Genomic DNA, 23,760 nt, shown 5'->3' with positions numbered 1-23,760 from the left:
GTTCGCTCCGCTCGCCCGCATTCCAGCACGGTGAGCTTCCCACCGGGCCATATGATATTTATTCATGTGACGATTCATGGAAGAAGTTGTCAAACTGCTGAGGTTTTGACCTCTACTAAGAGAACCATGACAAATTTTACAGATCACATAATTTGGTCGATCTTTTTCTATGTAAAAAAAGGACCAGGCTAGGCAAGGCTTAGAGGCCATGCGACCTGTTGATCCACCCCGAATAATGCTCAGAGGCAGAGTGGTGGCTGAGGATGCAGTTGTAGACGTGCTACCAGTGCTCCGACTGTGTCCAGGAAGGCGCAAGGTAACTTCGTCGTCGGTTGCATTCTCCTCCACCGCCTCTGTTGACCTCCTCGAGTGTCTGACTGTGGGTTGACAGTAGGTGGGATCTAGAACTCCATCATCAATTGTTGTGTTTGCACTCCCCTCCCCCTCAGACCGAGCCTCTTCTTGCCCTGACCGAATATTTAAGTTGTCATCCCAATCGGGTATCTGCGTCTCATCTTCATCAGTATGTTCCTCATTGTCTATAACCACAGGTGTTGGAAAGGCAGCATTTTGGTAGGCAACAGTTTGCAGATGCTGAAAGTTAACCTCCAAGCCATGTCATGCCCTTCTAAAAGCATGTAAAACACAGCGAGGGGACTCCAACCACAGTCTCCCTCGTTTACACTAACTGTGCCACACACACCCCACTTGACTGGCATTGGTTGAGCCCCCTTTTGAAAAAGAAAAAGATGCTTTGCATGAAGCACTCTCAAAAATACGCGTGCCTTTCCCGTCCCCTGGCTGACCCAGGGGAAGAAAAGTCCTCTGAGAGCCATGTCCACATTGTCAGTGGACAGACACGTGTGCTTATCTGCCAGCAGACCCCCAGCAGCACTGAAGACAGGTTCCGAGAGAACGCTGGCTGCAGGACACGACAAGATCCCCAAGGCGTACGTGGCGAGCTCAGGCAATTTATCAAGATTGGAAGCCTAAAATGAGCAGGGCTCAAGTTGCACAATAATGGAATCGATGTTTCCTTGCATATACTCATATATCTGTGTGTCCTCCTCTTTTTCCTTGTCCAGCTGTTTTGTTTTCGCATGAGTATATGTCCTTGTCACTTTCCCATGTGTTTGTGTTGTGTTGTGAGTTGTTTGTCACCTTTTGGACACCTTTGAGGGTGTTTTCTAGGTGTTTTTCTGTGTTTGTGATTGCCTGCCATTGTTTCCTATGCAGTTCGAGTTCGGTTCGTCGAACGTTCGACGAGCCGAACTCGAACGGGACCTCCGTTCGGCGAACCGGCCTCGAGCCGAACCGGGACCGGTTCGCTCATCTCTACTTGTAACATGAGATTGCAGATTTCAAAAAGCACTGCAAAATTGGCTGTTTTCCTGCTATTTTTGAGCCATAAACTCATTATTTTCCAAGAATTTTGCAGAAAAATCCCATGTGAATGCCATGACTTTTAGATGATGCTATGATTATTGCTGCCAACTACTTATGCACATAGGATCTGACCGCTGGTCAATAATGACGGCCTTCACTGGCCCCTTTCCTATTGTAGGGCAGCTCTATGTAGACGTCTTCTGTGGCAAACAGCCAGGATCTCTGTACTGCTGGTCTCCGCATTGTAAAGGACTATTAGGCCACATACACACACACGTTGAGTGTTAGGTGAGTTTTTTACCTCAGTATTTGTAAGCCAAAAATGGGAGTGGGTAAATAAATGCAGAAGTGGTGCTCATGCTTCTATTATACTTTTCCTCTAATTGGTCCACTCCTGGTTATAGCTACAAATACTGAGGAAAAAAACTCACCAAATACTCAACGTGTGCACGTGGCATAACGCAGAAAAAGAAGACTGGTGAGGATAATGGGTAATGTAGTTTATCTCTTTGTAGTCTGGGTTGTGTGATATATAGTCCTGAACCACTTACTTTAAGATCTAAACCAAAAGAGAAAAAAAACAGAGCATGAAAGAGGAAAGTGCAGTTGTGGAGCACTGACCTGGCCCAGGCATGAATGTTTCTTCCTTTTTAATATGGGTGCAGTTTTCCGAGAAAACTGTTTCCAGATGAGATGACCCCTTTTTAACTGTTGACCATTTCCTTTTCATATGTATACACTTTATAGACTTATCTGTAATTTTGTTTGTGAATGTGTAAAAGATACTGAGCTTGATCATTTGGTTTAAAGGACCAGCTTCATGCCCCCATGGCTCTGCTGCCTGTTTATTGCAAGGCACGAAGGCTATAAATTTGGGAGAACTTGCATCCAGTCCAAGATGGGACAACGGAGTGTCTGTACTTCAGTATATAAATGGAGACTATTGCAATGATACTAAGAGAAATAGAACAACGACAATAAGATTTAGATGTGACTTGAACAAGGTGGTAAGTTATTTGCAAATGATGTGTTTCTCACCCCCCACCCCCATCTCCACACATGGCTTCATCTTGAATAAATATTTGTCGGTGATTAATTTTCCCTTTTTTGTTTAGGAATCAGGACCTCTGTCAATCTCTGACGTACAGGGCTGTGACTTTAATTTCTTGTGGGACACGGCGTATGCATGTCCATTGACCGAAGGGAAGCATGATGAGTGTCGAGTCAAGAACCCAGTGACAGGTAGTGATGAGTCTGTGGCTACAGATTCTGATTAAAATGTTATGTGCAGTTAACACATATCAATCTTATTCATGATCCGTACTGTGTACATAAAGGTGATTCTGTATTCCTTGGTATTAATAATCCATGGATTCTCTGGAGCTTGTTCTAGATATAACTGGTAAAGAAAAAAAAATTGTTCTTGAAGCAAAGTGTTGACAAAGCTAAATGATGATTTACACCTGAGCTATACAGTTCATATCATGACTGTTCTCTTCCAGGTTTTGAGTTTGATCTGTCTTCATTGTCAAGCAAAGATGGTTATCATATTAAAGATATGAAAAGATCAATTTGGTTAAATATATGCAGTAGTGTTACCAACAGTCCATGTGTATCAGGAGTCGGTGAGTAAACAATCCTATCAAAGATCTAATTATATTGTGTAGGCTTCCTCAGTTATACACATGAGCCCTACTACACCACAATTAGGCAAGATGTGGGCTAGTTTTGACCACTCAAGTCAAGAAACATTTCTGTAGACGTTATCTGTTCAGACCGGAACTCACCAGGTAGCGGCTTGCAAGACAATGTGGACCCTTACTATGGGTTGTGAACCTGTATATTTTGGACCGAATATTGACCAACACCTTATGTATTTTATACATCTTTTATTGCACAATTTTTCTATTTTTATGCAGGATGCTCTTTGGTGTTGGCCTTGTAAACTAGGATGTCTGTCCCTTTGGGGTGTACTTAGATTGTGCTATGCAGTATACTTAATCAAATAGCATGGGCGTCACAAATGTGGTTGTAAACCAGACACAATGAATCACATGTTCTTGTGTGACTGGTGCCCTATACAAGATTTATCCATGTGCATTTATAATACTAGGTAGGCCTCCCTTCTATGAATGCCTCATGTGTGAGTGGCGGTTTCTTGGTCGCTTCATTGGGGGACATAGAAACCTGGGATAGTCTGCTGCCACCTAGAGGCTGACACACATATTACATAGACCTATTAGCCCCTCCCCAGCTGACTATACCTTGCCTCCAGATGTCGGCCGTCTATCCCAGGGTTCTGTGTCCCCCAATGAGGACTAACGAGAAACAGATTTTACTGTGAGTACCAAAATCTACTTTTCACCAGTATTTTACACGTCTTTATTGTGGGGGTCTGCTGTATCCGGTTAGTGCGTTCGTATTATGACCTGGTGTTGGTAAATAAGGCTGCCTTTTATCTTTGATAGGCTATGTGCGCACTAGGCGTTTTTGCCGCGTTTTTAGCGGCGTTTTTTACCGCGTTTTTGTGCTGAAAACGCAGTGACATTGCTTCCCCAGCAATGTCAATGGGTTTTCAGAAGTGCTGTCCTCACACAGCTTTTTTTTTTAGCTGCGTTTTTGTGGTGACCACAAAAACGCAGCATGTCAATTATTTCTGCGTTTTCCACTGCGTTTTTCACTCATTGAATTCAATGAGATGTTAAAAACGCAATGAATAACGCATATAGCCGCGTTTCTATGACTAAAAACGCAGCTATAAACGCAAGGGGTGGGTACTACAGTGACGTGTACAGGAAGAGGATTCCTTCTGTTGGTAAACACAGAAGCATGAATCCTCCCGGTACAGTCACCGCTGCCTCCACCTCCCGTCCTGTGCATGTCAGCTCCGTGCGGCGCCATGTCTGGGCGGGAGGTGGAGGCAGCGGCGAAAACCAAAGTGAACAGTAGAAAAAAAAAAATGTCATATACTCACCTGTCCGCAGGGTCCCGGTGCCATGCCCGCTCCCAGCTCCTCCCGGTCCCGCCGCTCTGGCTGTGTGCAGTCTCCCCGGGGCAGGACCTTGCTTGCAGGACCTGGCGCTGATCACCTGATGCAGTCACCTGACGCATCAGCTGATCGCGGTGACGCGGGCGCCCGGCCGGCTATCAGCTGATCCTGCCGTCAGGGGACTTCATCAGCTGATTACCGGCAGCTCCGGCAGCGATCGTATAGGATCATACTCCTGTCCAATCGATCGCTCCAGGAGCTGCCGGTAATCACCACAGCACATAAGTGAGTATTATTTTTTTTTTTTTTTCTACTGATGCATCTGCTGATTGTATAATCGGCTTTTATACAATCAGCTGATGTGTTATGTGATTCAGGCACTTGATCCTGACACATCATCTGATCGCTTTGCCTTCCAGCAAACCGATCAGATGATATTGGATCCGGATTGGACGGCGCGGGACCCTGACCCAGGATTACTGCGGAGGGGGGGTTTATTTCAATAAAGATGGAGTCACTAATTGTGTTGTGTTTTATTTCTAATAAAAATATTTTTCTCTGTGTTGTGTTTTTTTTTTATCATTACTAGAAATTCATGGTGGCCATGTCTAATATTGGCGTGACACCATGAATTTCGGGCTTAGGGCCAGCTATACAGCTAGCCCTAACCCCATTATTACCTAGCTAGCCACCCGGCTTCAGGGCAGCTGGAAGAGTTGGATACAGCGCCAGAAGATGGCGCTTCTATGAAAGCGCCATTTTCTGGGGTGGCTGCGGACTGCAATTCGCAGTGGGGGTGCCCAGAAAGCATGGGCACCCTGCACTGTGGATTCCAATCCCCAGCTGCCTAGTTGTACCCGGCTGGACTCAAAAATTAGGCGAAGCCCACGTCATTTTTTTTTTTTAATTATTTCATGAAATAATTAAAAAAAAAGGGCTTCTCTATATTTTTGGTTCCCAGCCGGGTACAAATAGGCAGCTGGGGGTTGGGGGCAGCCCGTACCTGCCTGCTGTACCCGGCTAGCATACAAAAATATGGCGAAGCCCACGTCATTTTTTTTTTTCTTTTTGGGCAAAAAACTGCATACAGTCCTGGATGGAGGATGCTGAGACTTGTAGTTCTGCAGCTGCTGTCTGCTCTCCTGCATACACTAGTGAATGGAGGATGCTGAGACTTGTAGTTCTGCAGCTGCTGTCTGCTCTCCTGCATACACTAGTGAATGGAGGATGCTGAGACTTGTAGTTCTGCAGCTGCTGTCTGCTCTCCTGCATACACTAGTGAATGGAGGATGCTGAGACTTGTAGTTCTGCAGCTGCTGTCTGCTCTCCTGCATACACTAGTGAATGGAGGATGCTGAGACTTGTAGTTCTGCAGCTGCTGTCTGCTCTCCTGCATACACTAGTGAATGGAGGATGCTGAGACTTGTAGTTCTGCAGCTGCTGTCTGCTCTCCTGCATACACTAGTGAATGGAGGATGCTGAGACTTGTAGTTCTGCAGCTGCTGTCTGCTCTCCTGCATGCACTAGTGAATGGAGGATGCTGAGACTTGTAGTTCTGCAGCTGCTGTCTGCTCTCCTGCATGCACTAGTGAATGGAGGATGCTGAGACTTGTAGTTCTGCAGCTGCTGTCTGCTCTCCTGCATACACTAGTGAATGGAGGATGCTGAGACTTGTAGTTCTGCAGCTGCTGTCTGCTCTCCTGCATACACTAGTGAATGGAGGATGCTGAGACTTGTAGTTCTGCAGCCGCTGTCTGCTCTCCTCCATACACTAGTGAATGGAGGATGCTGAGACTTGTAGTTCTGCAGCTGCTGTCTGCTCTCCTGCATACAATGAACATTTTGAAGAAGGAAATGACATCAGACCTTTTTTTTTTTTTTTTTCATCAACAATCTTTAATGGCATTGTGCACTGATTAAAAACGCAGTGAGCAAAAACGCAGCAAAAAACGCACCAAATCGCGGCAAAAACGCATGCGTTTTTGCCGCGTTTTTTTAGCCGCGGGTGCGTTTTTTAGACAAAAACGCACATAAAAACGCAGTCGTGAAAAAAACGCCTAGTGCGCACATAGCCATAGTCTTTTACAAGTCAGCAGATGCAGTTATCTTTTAGATGCCTTAACTTAAAGGGATCTTTCTTATTTACCTTTATTGTGGCGTACAATGCTTACAAGGATTTCATTGTAAAAAATAAAAAAAAGTATACTGCGCACTAAAACTAATTTTACTGCATTGTATGGAATTTTATTCTATTTTGTGGAATAGAGAAGTCTGTTATTCCATAGAGGGAAGAAGAGAGTACCTGACACATACCTGCCCAGCATATATGAAGTTATATTTTTTGGTGTATGCCAGATCATTGAGGCACTAGTCACATCTGTCTTGAGGGCTTTCATGCATATCTTGATTGTTAACAATTGAAGTGTGAACACAACTAATTGTTTGTCTGCTGTACAGGAGTTTGTATATCTGAAGATGGAAAATCCATAAATGCAGGCATGTCCCAAAAAACAATCACTTATGTGGACCAGGTGCTGCAACTAACTTACGAAGGAGGCGACAAATGTGGGGAGAGCAACGTGAACAAACACCGTAGTGTCTTTTCTTTTGTATGTGGACTAGATACGGCTGCCAGCAGTCTCCCTAGCCTAATATCCTTTAGCCGTGACACTTGTACATGGCACTTCACTTGGCGCACACCCCTAGTCTGTGAAAAAGAGGTATGTATGTTAGCGGTTAAGAAAGGTTGACATATCCTAGAAAAGGGATGCTCTATTTACATTAAGGGGTACTGGTTGCATAATATAAAGTTACTCAATTTTGCATTATACTATTTATATTCTTTGTGATTTTCTAGATCTCCACTTGCTGTCTAAGACAAACCATTGTTTAATTCCATTTAATAAAAATATGTCCTATTCTTGTGATCATAGAAATCCTTCTTTTGGATCGCTATAATTATTGTTTGCAATTTATTTTTGTATTTCAGATTAAATGTTCTGTCAGAAATGGCACATCTCTCATTGATCTAAGTCCTCTGATCAAGCACGTTGGATATTACGAAGTCCTAATAAGCTCTGAGAAAAGTGACTATTCAGATTTCTACATCAATATTTGCCAGCCATTAGGTCATGTTATTGGTGTAAAATGTCCACCTCAGTCATCAGTATGCAGAATGAAGCCTGGCATAGAACCTACTGTAAGTGAACTGCACATACAATCATAGAATGGTAGTGTTGGAAGGGACCTCAAGAGTCATCGGGTCCAACTCCCTGTGAGTGCAGGTTTTCCTAAATTATCACAGCTACAGTTGAAACCAGAAGCTTACATACACTATCTAAAAAGTCACATCTGCATGTTTTTCTCACTATCTGACATTAAATCAGAATAAGCCTTTCCTGTTTTAGGTCAATTAGAAACCAAAATTATTTATATTTGCCAAATACCAGAATGAGAGAGAGAGAGAATGTTCTTAAGACATTTTTATTACTTTCTGCAAAGTCAAAAGTTTACATACATTTCATTAGTATTTGGCACCATTGCCCTTAAACTATTTGATTTGGGTCTAACATTTTGAATATCCTTCCACAAGCTATTCACAATAGTTTGTAGGAATTTGGGCCCATTCCTCCTGACAGAACTGATGTAACTGAGCCATGTTTGTAGGTCACCTTGCTCACACCTGCATTTTGAGCTTTGCCCATAAATTTTCAATAGGATTGAGATCAGGGCTTTATGATAGCTACTCCAAAACATTGACCTTATTATCCTTAAGCCACTTTGTAACCAGTTTGGCAGTATGCTTCAGGTCATTTGTCCATTGCCCTCACAAAGTTTTTCCTAATGTCTAATCTGACTCTTTTTACTTTTAGTTTCATCCCATTGCTTCTTGATCTTCCTTGTGCTAATGACAATAGGGTAGCTCCCTCTGCGCTGTGACCACCTTTCAGATATTTGTAGACCGTTTTAAATATACTATTCTTCAAGGAAACTTCTGATTTAAAAGTCTTATTTCAAATACACTATTTAGGTATTCCGAATTAATGAAGGGACTCCATTATTTGTGACCTCCATGAAATATATGGAGCGTGTAAAAAGGAAGTAAATGTTTCACTGAAAATATGCTTTTAATAAAACATGACCTTTATTAATTTATATGTAAAACTATGTTAAAAGAACTGATGCAACTATGTAAGAAATATTCAAACTATCAAAAATATAAAAAGCTGTCTAAAGACAGGGTTACTCATAAGGGATGTCGTTAACCTCTATAGAGCTCTGTTTACAGTACACCAAAAGTATAATGAGACTTATAGAACACAGGACGTAAAAAATCAATGCATATTCATAAGCACTTGTGGTTATATTCTATAAAAATCTCTAAGAATACTAATAATAATAATAAAAAATCTTTATATAGCACCAACATATTCTGCAGCGCTTTACAATTCAGTAGGTTTATATACAAACAAGTAACAGTTATAGAAAATACCATAATTAGAGCAAAAAGACAACCCTCCTCGTGAGAGCTCACATCTATAATGAGGTGATGGGGGGGACAGGGTACAAGTGCTTATTTCCATGTGCTATACATTCCATGGTAGTATTCCCAAAGGGAATGTATTCCACCTAACACACTGTACACTTACTGATGATCTTCAAATTACGGTAACTGTACCACAGCCCAATGTACATTCACTGGTGATAACCACATGACGTGTACCTCACTTATCCAATGTACATTCACTGGTGATACCCCCATGACATGTACCTCACCAGGTATCACCAGTGCATATACATTGGATGAGTGAGGTACATGTCATGGGGTTTCCCCCAAGAATATACATTGGATGAGTGAGGTACATGTCGTGTGTATCACCAGTGAATATAAATTGGATGAGTGAGGTACATGTCATGTGGTTATCACCAGTGAATGTACATTGGATTGTGATACATTTAATTTTAAGCTCATCAGTAAGTGTACAGTGTGTTAGGTGTAATACATTTCCTTTGCGAATACTACCATGGAAGATCATAATCTTAGGGCTAGAATCACTGAGACACTGCTATGCAACCATATGTAATATGTATCTTCAACATATATCAATATGGTGAGCATACTTTCTGAGTAATTGAGCACCTGTATAAAGCTACTTTCTCTGTCCAGCATTGATATAGCGGACTAAGTGTTATCTATTTTTATAGGATATAACCACAAATCCTTATCCCTATGCATTGAGTTTTTATTCCTTGTGGTGTTCTATAAGTCTCATTATATTTTTGGGATGTACTGTACACAGATCTTTAGAGGTGATATGGATTTTTGGTTGATGGGCTTTCTAGTTATGCCTTTGGTGTATTATCTATAGTCTATTTCTATGTGTCAGTATCTTGGTATATCCTATTTGCCCATTACTCGTACGTTGGGGACATTTAGGGCTCATTGGGGTCTACTGTAGTGGAGATGAGGTGCCACGTGCTCTAATTAGGGTGTCAACCTAAGGTAGGGACAAACTGGGTGAGAGTAGCCTTTTACTAGAGTCTCCCATTATTGCTGTCCTTGTATATGGATATTAACATCCTTTTATGAGTAACCCTGTTTTTAGACAGCTATTTGTATTTTTGCACTTTTTGCTATTTTACACATTTCTTACATAGGTGCATCAGTACTTATAACCGTTTTACATATAAATTAATAAAGGCTATATTTTATTACGAGTATATTTTCAGTGACATGAAATAGATAGAAAATTGACCTGTAACTGCATTCCAATAATTGTCTTGGTCAGCATATTTATTAAAGAACCATAAGGAGTGGCTGTTTGTTCTTTCCTCCGGTGTATCACTGGATTCTTGGTGACATGCAGTCTCCCAAGTACATGGCCGTTGTGTTACACTGTTCTGTAGTGTATTAAATGGAAAGGCAGTCAGAGCTTATGTGGGAGGAGTACAAAATTTATGCTTGACCATGTATATTAGAAAAGAATATTAAGTATAGGTATTACGAAAAACTGCATATTGCGATATACGTATACATAAATTGCTATATGTATGTAATTCGCAGACAATCGGTACTATAATGTGGACCAAATCGCAAAACACAATAAACAAACATGGAACAAGAAACGATTATATGGTCAAAATATGAAATATTTTATCAATAGAAAAGGTGACAGGGAGGGAAGTACGGATTACATCACTGCAACCACTAGGTATAGTGATGGTAGAAAAGGGTATTATTAATGGACTGCATACATCACAGTCAAAATTTGGCATGACATAACAATACATGGAAATTGAGAAAATGTCAAAAGTATGGCTATAGTCATAACATACTCATAGAGATGAACAATAAAACCCTTAATATAAGGTATACTCTATGCATGGAGTCCAACAATGGGTCACAAAGATATCATGTATCATATAACATTAATAATCTAAACCATGCAGGGAAAAGACCTTAACAGGATATAGGAAAGGAGTATGTTAGAATCTACATACATCTGCTCATAAAAAAGTGTACTCCAATTGCAACAGGGCACAACATGTCAAATCTCCATTAGTAAATCGTGTATATGTGTGCATGTATATGTGTGTGTGTGTATATATATATATATATATATATATATATATATATATATATATATATATATATATATATATATATATATCATGATGCCCAGAGGTGCAAAAGTGAATTACATATAGGTGTGTACCGCAAGCCTGCGGTAGAGCAGAAACATGCTCAAACCAAATATAAGAGGTATGTCCACCAGATTACAAAGATAACATTACCTGGATATATGATAGTTGCAGTGTAAATGTGCCCGATGCGCATTTCGGTGTAAACCTTCGTCAGGGGCCCCCACTATCGATTTTGGCATCTAAGGCTATGTGTCCACGGTAGAATGTACCTGCGGATTTTTCTGCATGAAAATCTGCGACTTTCGTGGCAAATCCGCACCTTATTTTTGCCGCGGATTTACCGCGGATTACCGCGAATTTGCCGCGGATTTTGATGCGGATTTTTTTTTTTTTTTTCCCCATTCTATACCCAAAATCCGCACCAAAATCCGCAACAATAATTGACATGCTGCAGATTTTTCCGGATCAAAATCCGCGGCAAATCCGCCGCGGAAAAATCCGCAGCATGGACACAGCATTTCCAAAATGCCATTGAAATGGCTTGGAAGTGCCGCTGCTGCAGATTTTCGGAAAATCCGCGGCAAAATCCGCGCAAAATCCGCAGCGTGGACACATAGCCTAAGTTGTTAGACTGAGCGTAGGGTTCACTCTATCAGCTAAAGAAATCCACCACCACACCCAATGAATCACCATGTTGGGGATGCTTAAAAGGGTTGTCAACTACTTGTATATCCCCTACTCATTACCCTTGTTTGTCCCCGTAAAAATAAATTAGCCTATACACGCCTCTGATGCGAGTGTGGTTCCAGCGATGTCTGCAGTCTGGTTCACAGGGCCCACGTCACATTATGACACTCGGGGCCCGCAACCAATCAGCGCCTGGCTTCTGTCTCCCCGCCTTTGGACATTTGAGCAGGATGTGACCGTTGCACTGACTTCCTGCTCAATCGTCTGAAGGTGTGGAGAAGGAAGCCGCCACTGATTGATTGCAGGGCCTGCATGTCATAATAATGTCATAACAATGTCATTGCTGGAACTGTGGCCGCATCGGAGGGGAGTATATGTTTATGTATTTTATGGGGGCAAACAAGGGTAATGAGTAGGGGGTGTCCGAGTAGTGGACAGCGCCTTAATTATGGCCCCCGGGCAGCCCATGTTCAGCAGCCTATTAATTAAAGAAAATATGCAAAAATACCACTTAATTTTAAGGTTTTTATTTAATTAATATTGGAAATGGCTGAAACGTCCTGAACTATAACATTTTATTTATTTCACACAGTAAGTACAATCAAAAATAAAAGCAAGCCAAAATTGCTGTTTTAGTTGACCAATTGAATTACAATTCTATCCCACCACCTCCACCCCTCTCCCCACCAAACGTATCAATAAAATTAAAAATTACAGCTCGCCCAGCCAAAATAAACACAATTAGGTCATCACTAGTAAAAAAAAAAAAATGTTGCTCAATACACGAAGTATCCAAAAATAGTGTATTTAAAAACAAAAAAACTCCTCCCCAGACAAAAAAAAAAGCTTTCATACAATTAGGCTATGTTCATGCAGGGCGATTTTGCTGCTTTTATGGTTTTTGCCGTGGTTTTATGCAAATCCATACTAATAAAACACTGCCTTCACAGCCCCAGAAAAGTCTGAGATTCCTGAAATCTCGTGCACACACGCAAAAAATACCTCCAGTGTTGTCCTGACGGTTTTGTCAACCACCTTTTTGGTTTTTGCTGCGTTTTTGAAAGAATGAGCATGTCCGTTCTTTCAACGATTTTACTAGGGTTTTGCCATGTTTTTTTACCCAGACAAATCAATGAGTGTGCAAAACCGCAGGTCATTACCTGGCAAAACCTGAGGCTTTACTGCAGAAAAAAACCTTAGCAAAAATGCACTGTGTGAACCTATTACTGAATAAATGATAGCAAAAAAAAAGTTGTAGCTCTTAAAAAGCAAGGATGATTTTTTTTCCTTTTTTTTTTTTTTTAAATTGCCTCATCATCACTTCGTAAAAAGTATTCATATTACTTAATAAATGGTATTTATTGTGCCTAGTTTAGAATCATGTAGTGATCATTATTTCATAGACTGCAAGTCTGTGGTGTAAGGCGTTGCCTAGGGGAATAGTCATAATTGCTTTAATGTCTCAGACTTCCTACTAAAGTCTGCACCCTTACTAAACACTCCCAGGTCATGCTCCAGCTCTCACTTGTTCTCTGCTGGTGTGGTCCCATCTTTGGACACACCTGAAATGACCAGAACTGTTCTCTTAGCCAATCATTGGATGTGTCATGTCCCTATTGCGGCCAGTAATTGGCTATGTGGCCATTTTGGGTATGTAAAGGACCTGACTAGGTATAAAATAGCAAAAACCAGTACTGACTGAGTGCCGTGATAACAGATTGTTGAGTATTGATACTATAATGGCTCAGTTGTTAGCACTGCAGTCTTGCAGCGCTGCGTTCCTGGGTTCAAATCCCACCAAGGTCAACATCTGCAAGGAGTTTGTATGTTCTCAGTGTTTGCGTGGGTTTCCTCCAGGTTCTCCAGTTTCCTCCAACACTCCAAAGACATACTGATAGGGAATGTAGATTTTGAGCCCCAATGGGGACAGTAATGATATCTGCAATACACTGTGCAATTGATAGCGCTATATAAGTGAGTAAAATAAATTAAATGGTACTTGGAGGCATTTCAGAAAATATTGCCTGGACTAACTCTTTAATAGACATTTAGAATAGAATCAGAAGGTAGAAAATGTATTAATGTATTAATTTATTTACATCAAATAGATCTTAAAGGATACGTATTTTTTCTTTTCTTTTTTTTTTTCTTTCCAATAAAAGGACATTGGCCAGCCATTAGGCCCTCCACAGTTTAATATAAGTACTCAAACTGTTTCACTCACAATGGACAGCTGGACATTATGTGATCATGTCTCTCAGAAAAACTACTCAACCACTATTATCTTCCATTGCAATGCTGGCACGGATCTGGTAAGTTGTGTATAGCTTCCGTTTTTATGTGATGTTTCTTTTCAGCATCACTGCATCAAATTAATTTTTATTATCCGATTCACAGGGTACCCCAAAGTTTGTAGAGATTTCTGAATGCAACTATTTTTTTGAATGGGGCACTCCATTAGTGTGCCCTGACGAAGAAAGCATCTCGGGATGTTCACTGAAAGATCAGCAACTACAGTACACCTTTAATTTCTCCAGCCTCTCTAAAGAGACGTCCAAAGTACGTTTGTATACCCATGAATTGCTTATGGCAAGTAATTCTTTACTATCACAAGCCAGTAACTAATGGGAGTTTAAGCAGTAACTGTTAAAAATGAAGAAGCTCCTTTGTGTTTGTTGGACGGCTGAGAGCAACTTGTGAGAAATAATGTAGAGGCAGGAGGCTTTCAGGAAGGGTTTATGCTCATGGCATGCATCAGCAATGGGCCTATACGGTACTTCTGTCTGTCTTTAAATTACAACTTTTTTTCTATATGGATTACAAATAAATCTACAGGAAAAATGATAGAGAATATATTATGGGGGCACCACATACCACCACATGGAGTGTCGAAGGGGCTGTAATACAAAAGATTCTGAGAACTGCCACATAGCTGTATGACTAATGTGAACATTTGAGCATTAAAGCTGGCCATAGATGTAAGCATTCTTAGTAACAATTGGTTTGTTTATGCTGATCAAATTCTGATTTATTTTAATGGGATTTTTCCAGTTTCTTTTAACCTTTTTGTGAAGATCTGAGGTCATGGGTTCTATTATTCACCTAGGCAGGTTATCGAGGCAATCATTTTTATTTCTTCCATACACAGTCTTAAAGCAAACGTAGACCTTATGCTCTTCCATACAACAGATACCACAACCATAGCATAGTGTAGCCAGCTCCAGTCAACAACAGTTGTCCTTATGCTCCTCCAGATGACGGATATCGCTATCATACAGTGTGTATCCAACTCCAGTTGGCAACAATAGTCTTTATGCTCATCCAGATGACTGATATCATGACCATAGCACGTGTATCTAGCTCCAAATGCTAGAGTCTATCAATGGGCAACATGACCTGGCTGCAACCACAGATCCTCTCCCCACCCCTTCATGTAATAGCACCAACTGTTCCCTAACCAAACAAGTGGCTTATTGTTGTACCGCTCCTGGAATCAGCCCCCTGGATGAGCAGAAGTACTCATCACACGCACCCCCTTAGATATTTTCTACATCAAGCTTAAAGTATGAATATTCCAGAAACCCATTCTGAAAAGTTATGTATTAGTGAAGCCCCCTGAAGAGATTAACAAAGACACAAAGCCCCCTACCAGATGTAGGACAATGAATCCTACTGTAGGCCTTTTTATACTAGTGTCCATGGAGACAGGCTGAGGTTGACACTCTCGTAAAGGTAGAATAATGGCTTAATGGAAGCCCTTGAGTCACTCTGTCAAGAGCATTTTAAATTGAGAGAAAGAAAATCAATGATTACCACAACAAGATCCGTGTAACCAGCTCTCAGTGCTCTAAAACTTATGATAGTTTTTTGTGGCTTTGTGACCAGCCCTTCAAACTCTGTCTCCTGGTTGAAGGTGGTGTTTTTGTGTTTTTTATTGTGTGTGTGTGTGTATATTTTATAGATTGTAGATGTATATATATATATATATATATATATATATATATATATATATATATATATATATATATATATATATATATATATAATATATACATTTCTTTGTCGCTCCATTGGGAGACCCAGACACTTGGGTGTATAGCTATGCCTCCGGAGGCCACACAAAGTATTACACTAAAAGTGTAACGCCCCTCCCCTTCTGCCTATACACCCCCCGTGCATCACGGGCTCCTCAGTTTTTATGCTTTGTGCGAAGGAGGCTGACATCCACGCATAAGCTCCACAGCTTAGTCAGCAGCAGCTGCTGACTAGGTCGGATGGAAGAAAAGAGGGCCCATAACAGGGCCCCCAGCATGCTCCCTTCTCACCCCACTTTGTCGGCGGTGTTGTTAAGGTTGAGGTACCCATTGCGGGTACACAGGCAGGAGCCACATGCTGTTTTCCTTCCCCATCCCTTAATGGGCTCTGGGTGAAGTGGGATCCGGATCGGTCTCCAGGCACTGGGACCGTGCTCCCTCCGCAGCCCCTGGGAATCTGCTGGATAGGAGCTGGGTATCGTCAGGGACAAGGCCCTGCTACTATGAGGTACTCTGTGTCCCCGTGGGGACCGCGCATGGAGCGCTTGTGCCATACACATTGCAGCACTGCTGGGTGTGTTAGTGCGCCGGGGACTACCGCGCGGCCGCGCTTATTGCCGGCCGCGCTTATAACTTTAGTCTCCGGCTTCTGCGGCCTAGTACCGCATATTCCCGCCCACAGGCCTGCCAGTCAGGGGAAGGGCGGAACGCTGCACACATCGTCAGCGCTGAGGGCTGGAGCATACATAGTATCCTCCTCCCCCCTCACTCAGTACACTGGGGCACTAGATTCCCGCACTTTCTTGGGCACGCCCACGGTCCCCTCCTCCCCACAGAACGCCGGCAGCCATTCCTGTCAGCGATTCAGACGCTGGAGAGGAGAGACAACACAGGGAGACCCAGGCAGGGAATCTGGTGATCACACAACCGCTCTGAGCGGTCGGTAAGCAGCACCTGTGGTGCTGGCCCCACTGAGTGCCGAAGTGTGTATATATATATATATATATATATATATATATAGGCTTATAGGCTATACATTTGCACTGTACGGTCGCTCTGTTGATTTTTGGCTATATACCCTCCTGGATTGTTCTCAGAGGAGACAACAGCATGTCGTCCGCAAAAAGCAAGGGTGCCAAAGCACAGGCGTACTTTGCAACCTGTACCTCATGTGCAGCTAGACTACCGGCAGGTTCCACTGACCCTCATTGTGTGCAATGCTCGGCCCCTGTGGCACTTACTCAGCCGGAGCCTCTGCTAATGGTGGCCCAGGTGGAACCACCTGCTACCACTGTCCAGGTGACAGGGACGGAGTTTGCAGCTTTTGCTGACAAACTGTCTGAGAGTATGGATAAATGGTCTGCTAAAATACTAGAAGCCTTACAGTCCAGACTGGTGATTCAGGCCCCGGGCACGGTTCAATCTTTGACCCCTGGTCCCCCTCAATTGGAACAGCAAAGTGCCCCTGGGGTGACCCATAGGTCCCAGGGTGAGGTCTCTGACACGGACCGCAGTCCCAGGCCGCTCAAGCGGGCTCGCTGGGAAATTCCCTCCACTTCATCACACTGTTCAGGGTCTCAGCAGGATTCTCTGGAGGATGAAGCGGAGGTAACAGATCAGGATTCTGATCCTGAAGCCGCTCTCAACCTTGATACACCTGAAGGTGACGCTGTAGTGAATGACCTTATAGCGACCATCAATCAGGTGTTGGATATTTCTCCCCCAGCTCCTACAACTGAGGAGTCAGCTTCTCAGGAGAAATTCCGTTTCCCAAGCGTACATTGAGTACGTTTCTGGATCACTCTGACTTCAGAGAGGCAGTCCAGAAAAACCGAGACTGTCCAGACAAGCGTTTTTCCAAGCGCCTTAAGGATACACGTTATCCCTTCCCCCCCTGATGTTGTCAAGGGCTGGACTCAGTGTCCTAAGGTGGATCCTCCAATCTCCAGACTGGCGGCTAGATCCATAGTTGCAGTGGAAGATGGGGCTTCGCTCAAAGATGCCACTGACAGACAGATGGAACTATGGTTGAAAAACATCTATGAAGCTATCGGCGCGTCTTTTGCTCCAGCATTCGCAGCCGTATGGGCACTCCAAGCTATCTCAGCTTGTCAGGCGCAGATTAATACAGTCACACGTACATCTGCCCCGCAAGTGGTGTCCTTAACCTCTCAGGCGTCGGCGTTTGCGTCCTACGCCATTAATGCTATCCTGGACTCTGCGAGCTGTACGGCGGTAGCATCCGCCAATTCGGTGGTAGTCCGCAGGGCCATGTGGCTACGTGAATGGAAGGCAGACTCTGCTTCCAAAAAGTTCTTAACCGGTTTGCCATTGTCTGGCGACCGTTTGTTTGGTGAGCGATTGGATGAAATCATTAAACAATCCAAGGGAAAGGACTCATCCTTACCCCAGTCCAGACCAAACAGACCTCAACCACGGAAGGTACAATCGAGGTTTCGGTCCTTTCGGACCGCGGGCAGGTCTCAATTCTCCTCGTCCAAAAGGCCTCAGAAAGATCAGAGGAACTCCGATGCATGGTGGTCTAAGTCACGTCCTAAAAAGACCGCCGGAGGAGCCGCTCCCAAAGCGGCCTCCTCATGACTTTCGGCCTCCTCAAACCGCATCCTCGGTCGGTGGCAGGCTCTTCCGCTTTTGCGACGCCTGGCTGCCACAGGTAAAAGACCGATGGGTGAGAGACATTCTATCTCAAGGTTACAGGATAGAGTTCAGCTCTCGTCCTCCGACTCGATTTTTCAGAACATCTCCGCCCCCCGAAAGAGCCGATGCTCTTCTGCAGGCGGTGTGCACTCTGAAGGCGGAAGGAGTGGTGATCCCTGTTCCTCCTCAGCAACGGGGTCACGGTTTTTACTCCAACTTGTTCGTGGTGCCAAAAGAGGACGGATCCTTCCGTCCTGTTCTGGACCTAAAACTCCTCAACAAGCATGTGAAAACCAGGCGGTTCCGGATGGAATCGCTCCGCTCCGTCATCGCCTCAATGTCCCAAGGAGACTTCCTAGCATCAATCGACATCAAAGATGCTTATCTCCACGTACTGATTGCACCAGAGCATCAGCGCTTCCTGCGTTTCGCCATAGGGGACGAACACCTTCAGTTCGTGGCACTGCCTTTTGGCCTGGCGACAGCCCCACGGGTCTTCACCAAGGTTATGGCAACAGTGGTGGCAATCCTACACTCTCAGGGACACTCGGTGATCCCTTACTTAGACGATCTACTTGTCAAGGCACCCTCTCAAGGGGCATGCCAACACAGCCTGAACATCGCTCTGGAGACTTTCCAGAGTTTCGGGTGGATCATCAATTTTCCAAAGTCAAATCTGACACCGGTCCAATCACTGACATATCTTGGCATGGAGTTTCATACTCTCTCAGCGATAGTGAAGCTTCCGCTGAACAAACAGCGTTCACTACAGACAGGGGTGCAATCTCTCCTTCAAGGCCAGTCACACCCCCTGAGGCGCCTCATGCACTTCCTAGGGAAGATGGTGGCAGCAATGGAGGCAGTTCCTTTTGCGCAGTTTCATCTGCGCCCACTTCAATGGGACATTCTCCGCAAATGGGACAGGAAGTCGACGTCCCTCGACAGGAACGTCTCCCTTTCGCGGGCAGCCAAGGCTTCCCTTCAGTGGTGGCTTCTCCCCACTTCTCTGTCGAAGGGGAAATCCTTCCTGCCCCCATCCTGGGCGGTGGTCACGACGGACGCGAGCCTGTCAGGGTGGGGAGCGGTCTTTCTCCACCACAGGGCTCAGGGCTCTTGGACTCAGACAGAGTCCTCCCTTCAGATCAATGTTCTGGAGATAAGGGCAGTGTATCTTGCCCTGAAGGCGTTCCAGCCGTGGCTGGAAGGCAAACAGATCCGAATTCAGTCGGACAACTCCACAGCGGTGGCATACATCAACCACCAAGGCGGAACACGCAGTCGGCAAGCCTTCCAGGAAGTCCGGCGGATTCTGCTGTGGGTGGAAGCCACAGCCTCCACCATATCCGCAGTTCACATCCCGGGCGTAGAAAACTGGGAAGCAGACTTTCTCAGTCGCCAGGGCATGGACGCAGGGGAATGGTCCCTTCACCCGGACGTGTTTCAGGAGATCTGTTGCCGCTGGGGCATGCCGGACGTCGACCTAATGGCGTCCCGGCACAACAACAAGGTCCCGACATTCATGGCACGGTCTCAAGATCACAGAGCTCTGGCGGCAGACGCCTTAGTTCAGGATTGGTCGCAGTTTCAACTCCCTTATGTGTTTCCTCCTCTGGCACTGTTGCCCAGAGTGTTACGCAAGATCAGGGCCGACTGCCGCCGCGCCATCCTCGTCGCTCCAGACTGGCCGAGGAGGTCGTGGTACCCGGATCTGTGGCATCTCACGGTCGGCCAACCGTGGGCACTACCAGACCGACCAGACTTGCTGTCTCAAGGGCCGTTTTTCCATCTGAATTCTGCGGCCCTCAACCTGACTGTGTGGCCATTGAGTCCTGGATCCTAGCGTCTTCAGGGTTATCCCAAGAGGTCATTGCCACTATGAGCAAGGCTAGGAAACCAACGTCCGCCAAGATCTACCACAGGACGTGGAAGATTTTCCTGTCGTGGTGCTCTGCTCAGGGTTTTTCTCCCTGGCCATTTACCTTGCCCACTTTTCTGTCCTTCCTTCAATCCGGATTGGAAAAGGGTTTGTCGCTCGGCTCCCTTAAGGGACAAGTCTCTGCGCTCTCTGTGTTTTTTCAGAAGCGCCTAGCCAGACTTCCACAGGTACGCATGTTCCTGCAGGGGGTTTGTCACATCGTCCCTCCTTACAAGCGTCCGTTAGAACCCTGGGATCTGAACAGGGTGCTGATGGCTCTTCAGAAACCACCGTTCGGGCCAAGGAGGGATATTTCTCTCTCACACCTTTCGCAGAAAGTGGTCTTCCTAGTAGCAGTCACTTCACTTCGGAGAGTGTCTGAGCTAGCAGCGTTGTCGTGCAAAGCCCCTTTCCTGGTGTTTCACCAGGACAAGGTGGTTCTGCGTCCGGTTCCGGAATTTCTACCTAAGGTGGTATCCCCCTTTCATCTCAATCAGGATATCTCCTTACCATCTTTTTGTCCTCATCCAGTTCACCAATGTGAAAAGGATTTGCACTTGTTAGATCTGGTGAGAGCACTCAGATTCTACATTTCTCGTACGGCGCCCCTGCGCCGCTCGTATGCACTCTTTGTCCTTGTCGCTGGCCAGCGTAAAGGGTCACAAGCTTCCAAATCAACCCTGGCTCGGTGGATCAAGGAACCAATTCTCGAAGCTTATCGTTCCTCGGGGCTTCCGGTTCCCTTAGGGCTGAAGGCCCATTCTACCAGGGCCGTGGGGGCGTCCTGGGCCTTGCGGCACCAGGCTACGGCTCAGCAGGGGTGTCAGGCGGCTACCTGGTCGAGCCTGCACACTTTCACGAAACACTATCAGGTGCATACCTATGCTTCGGCAGATGCCAGCCTAGGTAGGCGAGTCCTTCAGGCGGCGGTTGCCCACCTGTAGGACGGAGCCGTTTACGGCTCTATTATGAGGTATTATTTACCCACCCAGGGACTGCTTTTGGACGTCCCAAGTGTCTGGGTCTCCCAATTGGAGCTAGAAGAAAAGGAATTTACGGTAAGTAAACAAAATTCCCTTCATTTTTATATATATATATATATATATAATATATATATATATATATATATATATATATATATATATATATATATATATATATATACACATATATACACATATATACACATATATACACATATTTATATATATATATATATATATATATATACACATATTTATATATATATATATATATATATATATATATATATACACATATATATATATATACATACATACATACATACATACATACATACATACATACATACATACATACATACATACATACATACATACATGCTGTGTGTGTATGTATGTCCGTTAGCTAAAGGAATTCGCACCGTCGCATTTACAATCACGGTTTTTGCACAGACACCCCATGCGACTCGGAACGTCATAGACTGTTTTGACAGGAAAATTTAGCCATGCGCTTTACAGTTACTCTCCAAAACACCTGTCTCCATTAAAATCATTGGAGATAGGGGCTACAGCTTATTAATAGCAGCTGTGAGCGGTTGCTATAGGAACAAAATAAATTGTTACTATAAGAAGCTTATGTGTGAGGTAATAAGATGTCAATGGGGAGACCGATAGAGAGAGACAGAAAAAGACAGGCATAAGCACAGACAGAGACTGACAGGGAAAGAGACAGAGAGAGAGAGAGACAGTCAGAGACAGACAGAGGAAGGCAGAAAGGGAAAGAGAGACAGAGGGGGAAAAGAGACAAACCTGGAATGAGACAGAAAAACACCGAGATAAAGAGACAGACAGAGAGACTGATACACAGACAGACCGAGATAGACACAGACAGACAGACATGGATAGAGACTGACACACACACACACACACACACACACACACACACACACACACACACACACACACACACACACACACACACACACAGAGACAAACAGACAGACAGACTGGGAGAGAGATAGAGAGACAGTTACTATCATGGGCAATGCCCGAGTACTACAGCTAGTATAATATATTTATATTTTTTTATGTGCAGAGTTTCTTCTGCTCCTCCCGGTATCTACTATGGTCTGAGCTCAACCTCGCTGCTCAGGGTCACTGAGCTCACCGACCGTAACAGACATTTGCGATTTGGACATGTCAAGCCTTTTAATGTAAAAAAAACAAACAAAAAACCTAATCCCACTACCCCCGTCCGTCCCCCCCTTCCCACAATAACATCAGGGATCTACTTCATTGCGAAAATGCTGCTCAAGCTTTTAGTCATGTTTTCTTGCAATTTTTTCATCAACACATACATTTTTGTAAAAAAAAAATCAAAAGTTGTATAAGCAGAGCAGTCATATTGCCACTCAATGTGCTTCTCGCCTACATTTTGATCAGCTGCTGCAATTTGATGTTTCAGAGAGGTCATATAATCTGACCAAAACATCACGTTTTTGAATTGCCTAACTAAAACAATTCTACAATATACCTTCACAGTGCTTTTTACCAAACACTGCCCTGCAGTCACCACCTCTCAGTCTTCACTAGGTCATGAACTGGAGTTGGCCCACTCCCTATCATTTGCAGTATTAGGTTGTGCGTTCGGAAGATCCATTGTGGATATACTAGGTCGTTTAACCTGTCAAGTTCCACCAGGTGCCTCAGATGTGAAGGAAGCCACTACTGCAGAAGGGTTCCATGGCAGATCCCTTAAATGGATAAGGTTAAATAATAATAATAATTTTTACTTTATATAGAAAGGTTATCCCTTTTTTTTACAACAATCATCACCTCTATTCCTCAACTCACTTGGTCCAAAATGCTCCTATGACTCTCTTGGAGAAGATTATCTCTCTTGGGTGAAACTAAGGCCCCAAGCATCTTTTTATTTGGATGTTATATTGGCTTCTATAGTTGGTTGACAGCTTTATTAGGCTATTCAAGGACACTTTCTACATCACTGACAGATCATTCTTCCTTCCATGATGCAGTCTTTTGCTGAAACTCAAGTGCTTCACATTTAAAATTTAAGGAACAGCTCTTCAAGGAATGGAACTTCTTCCTTGACAGATTTTTTTCAAAGCTAAAACATTTACATGTTATATAGTCTCTTCCAAAAGACAGATTACAAAAATGGTCTTCCTTGCCTGCAATAGCCTCTCCAGTTTCCATTTTCGGGAAGCACACAGAAATAGCCTTCTGTGTTGTTCTCCTCTTGAGGAGTTAGCTGACATCACTCAGTAGATCTTCTATGTAGGTATATATGCCCTAGATACCACCGATCTTTCTTGCCTGTTTCACAGATCAGTACATTCATTTACAGTGGCATGCAAAAGTTTGGGCACCCCTGGTCAAGTTTACTGATATTCTGAACAATTAAGCAAGTTGAAGATGAAATTATCTAAAAGCCATAAAGTT

General features: G+C 43.8%; 1 protein-coding gene across 1 annotated transcript in view; it reads left to right on the top strand.

Moving 5' to 3' along the window:
* IGF2R (insulin like growth factor 2 receptor) overlaps positions 1-23,760 on the top strand; it is a 291,000-nt gene that overhangs the window by 204,764 nt on the left and 62,476 nt on the right. Inside the window, exons 31-37 of the mRNA XM_075339578.1 lie at positions 2,197-2,393; positions 2,502-2,628; positions 2,889-3,011; positions 6,833-7,095; positions 7,365-7,574; positions 13,870-14,019; positions 14,105-14,266. Coding sequence (XP_075195693.1) covers positions 2,197-2,393; positions 2,502-2,628; positions 2,889-3,011; positions 6,833-7,095; positions 7,365-7,574; positions 13,870-14,019; positions 14,105-14,266 — 1,232 coding nt within the window. The remainder of the gene's footprint in view (positions 1-2,196; positions 2,394-2,501; positions 2,629-2,888; positions 3,012-6,832; positions 7,096-7,364; positions 7,575-13,869; positions 14,020-14,104; positions 14,267-23,760) is intronic.

The sequence above is a fragment of the Anomaloglossus baeobatrachus genome, chromosome 3, assembly GCF_048569485.1.
Source record: "Anomaloglossus baeobatrachus isolate aAnoBae1 chromosome 3, aAnoBae1.hap1, whole genome shotgun sequence".
Lineage (NCBI taxonomy): Eukaryota > Metazoa > Chordata > Amphibia > Anura > Aromobatidae > Anomaloglossus > Anomaloglossus baeobatrachus.
This window is presented reverse-complemented; position numbering and strand designations above follow the sequence as displayed.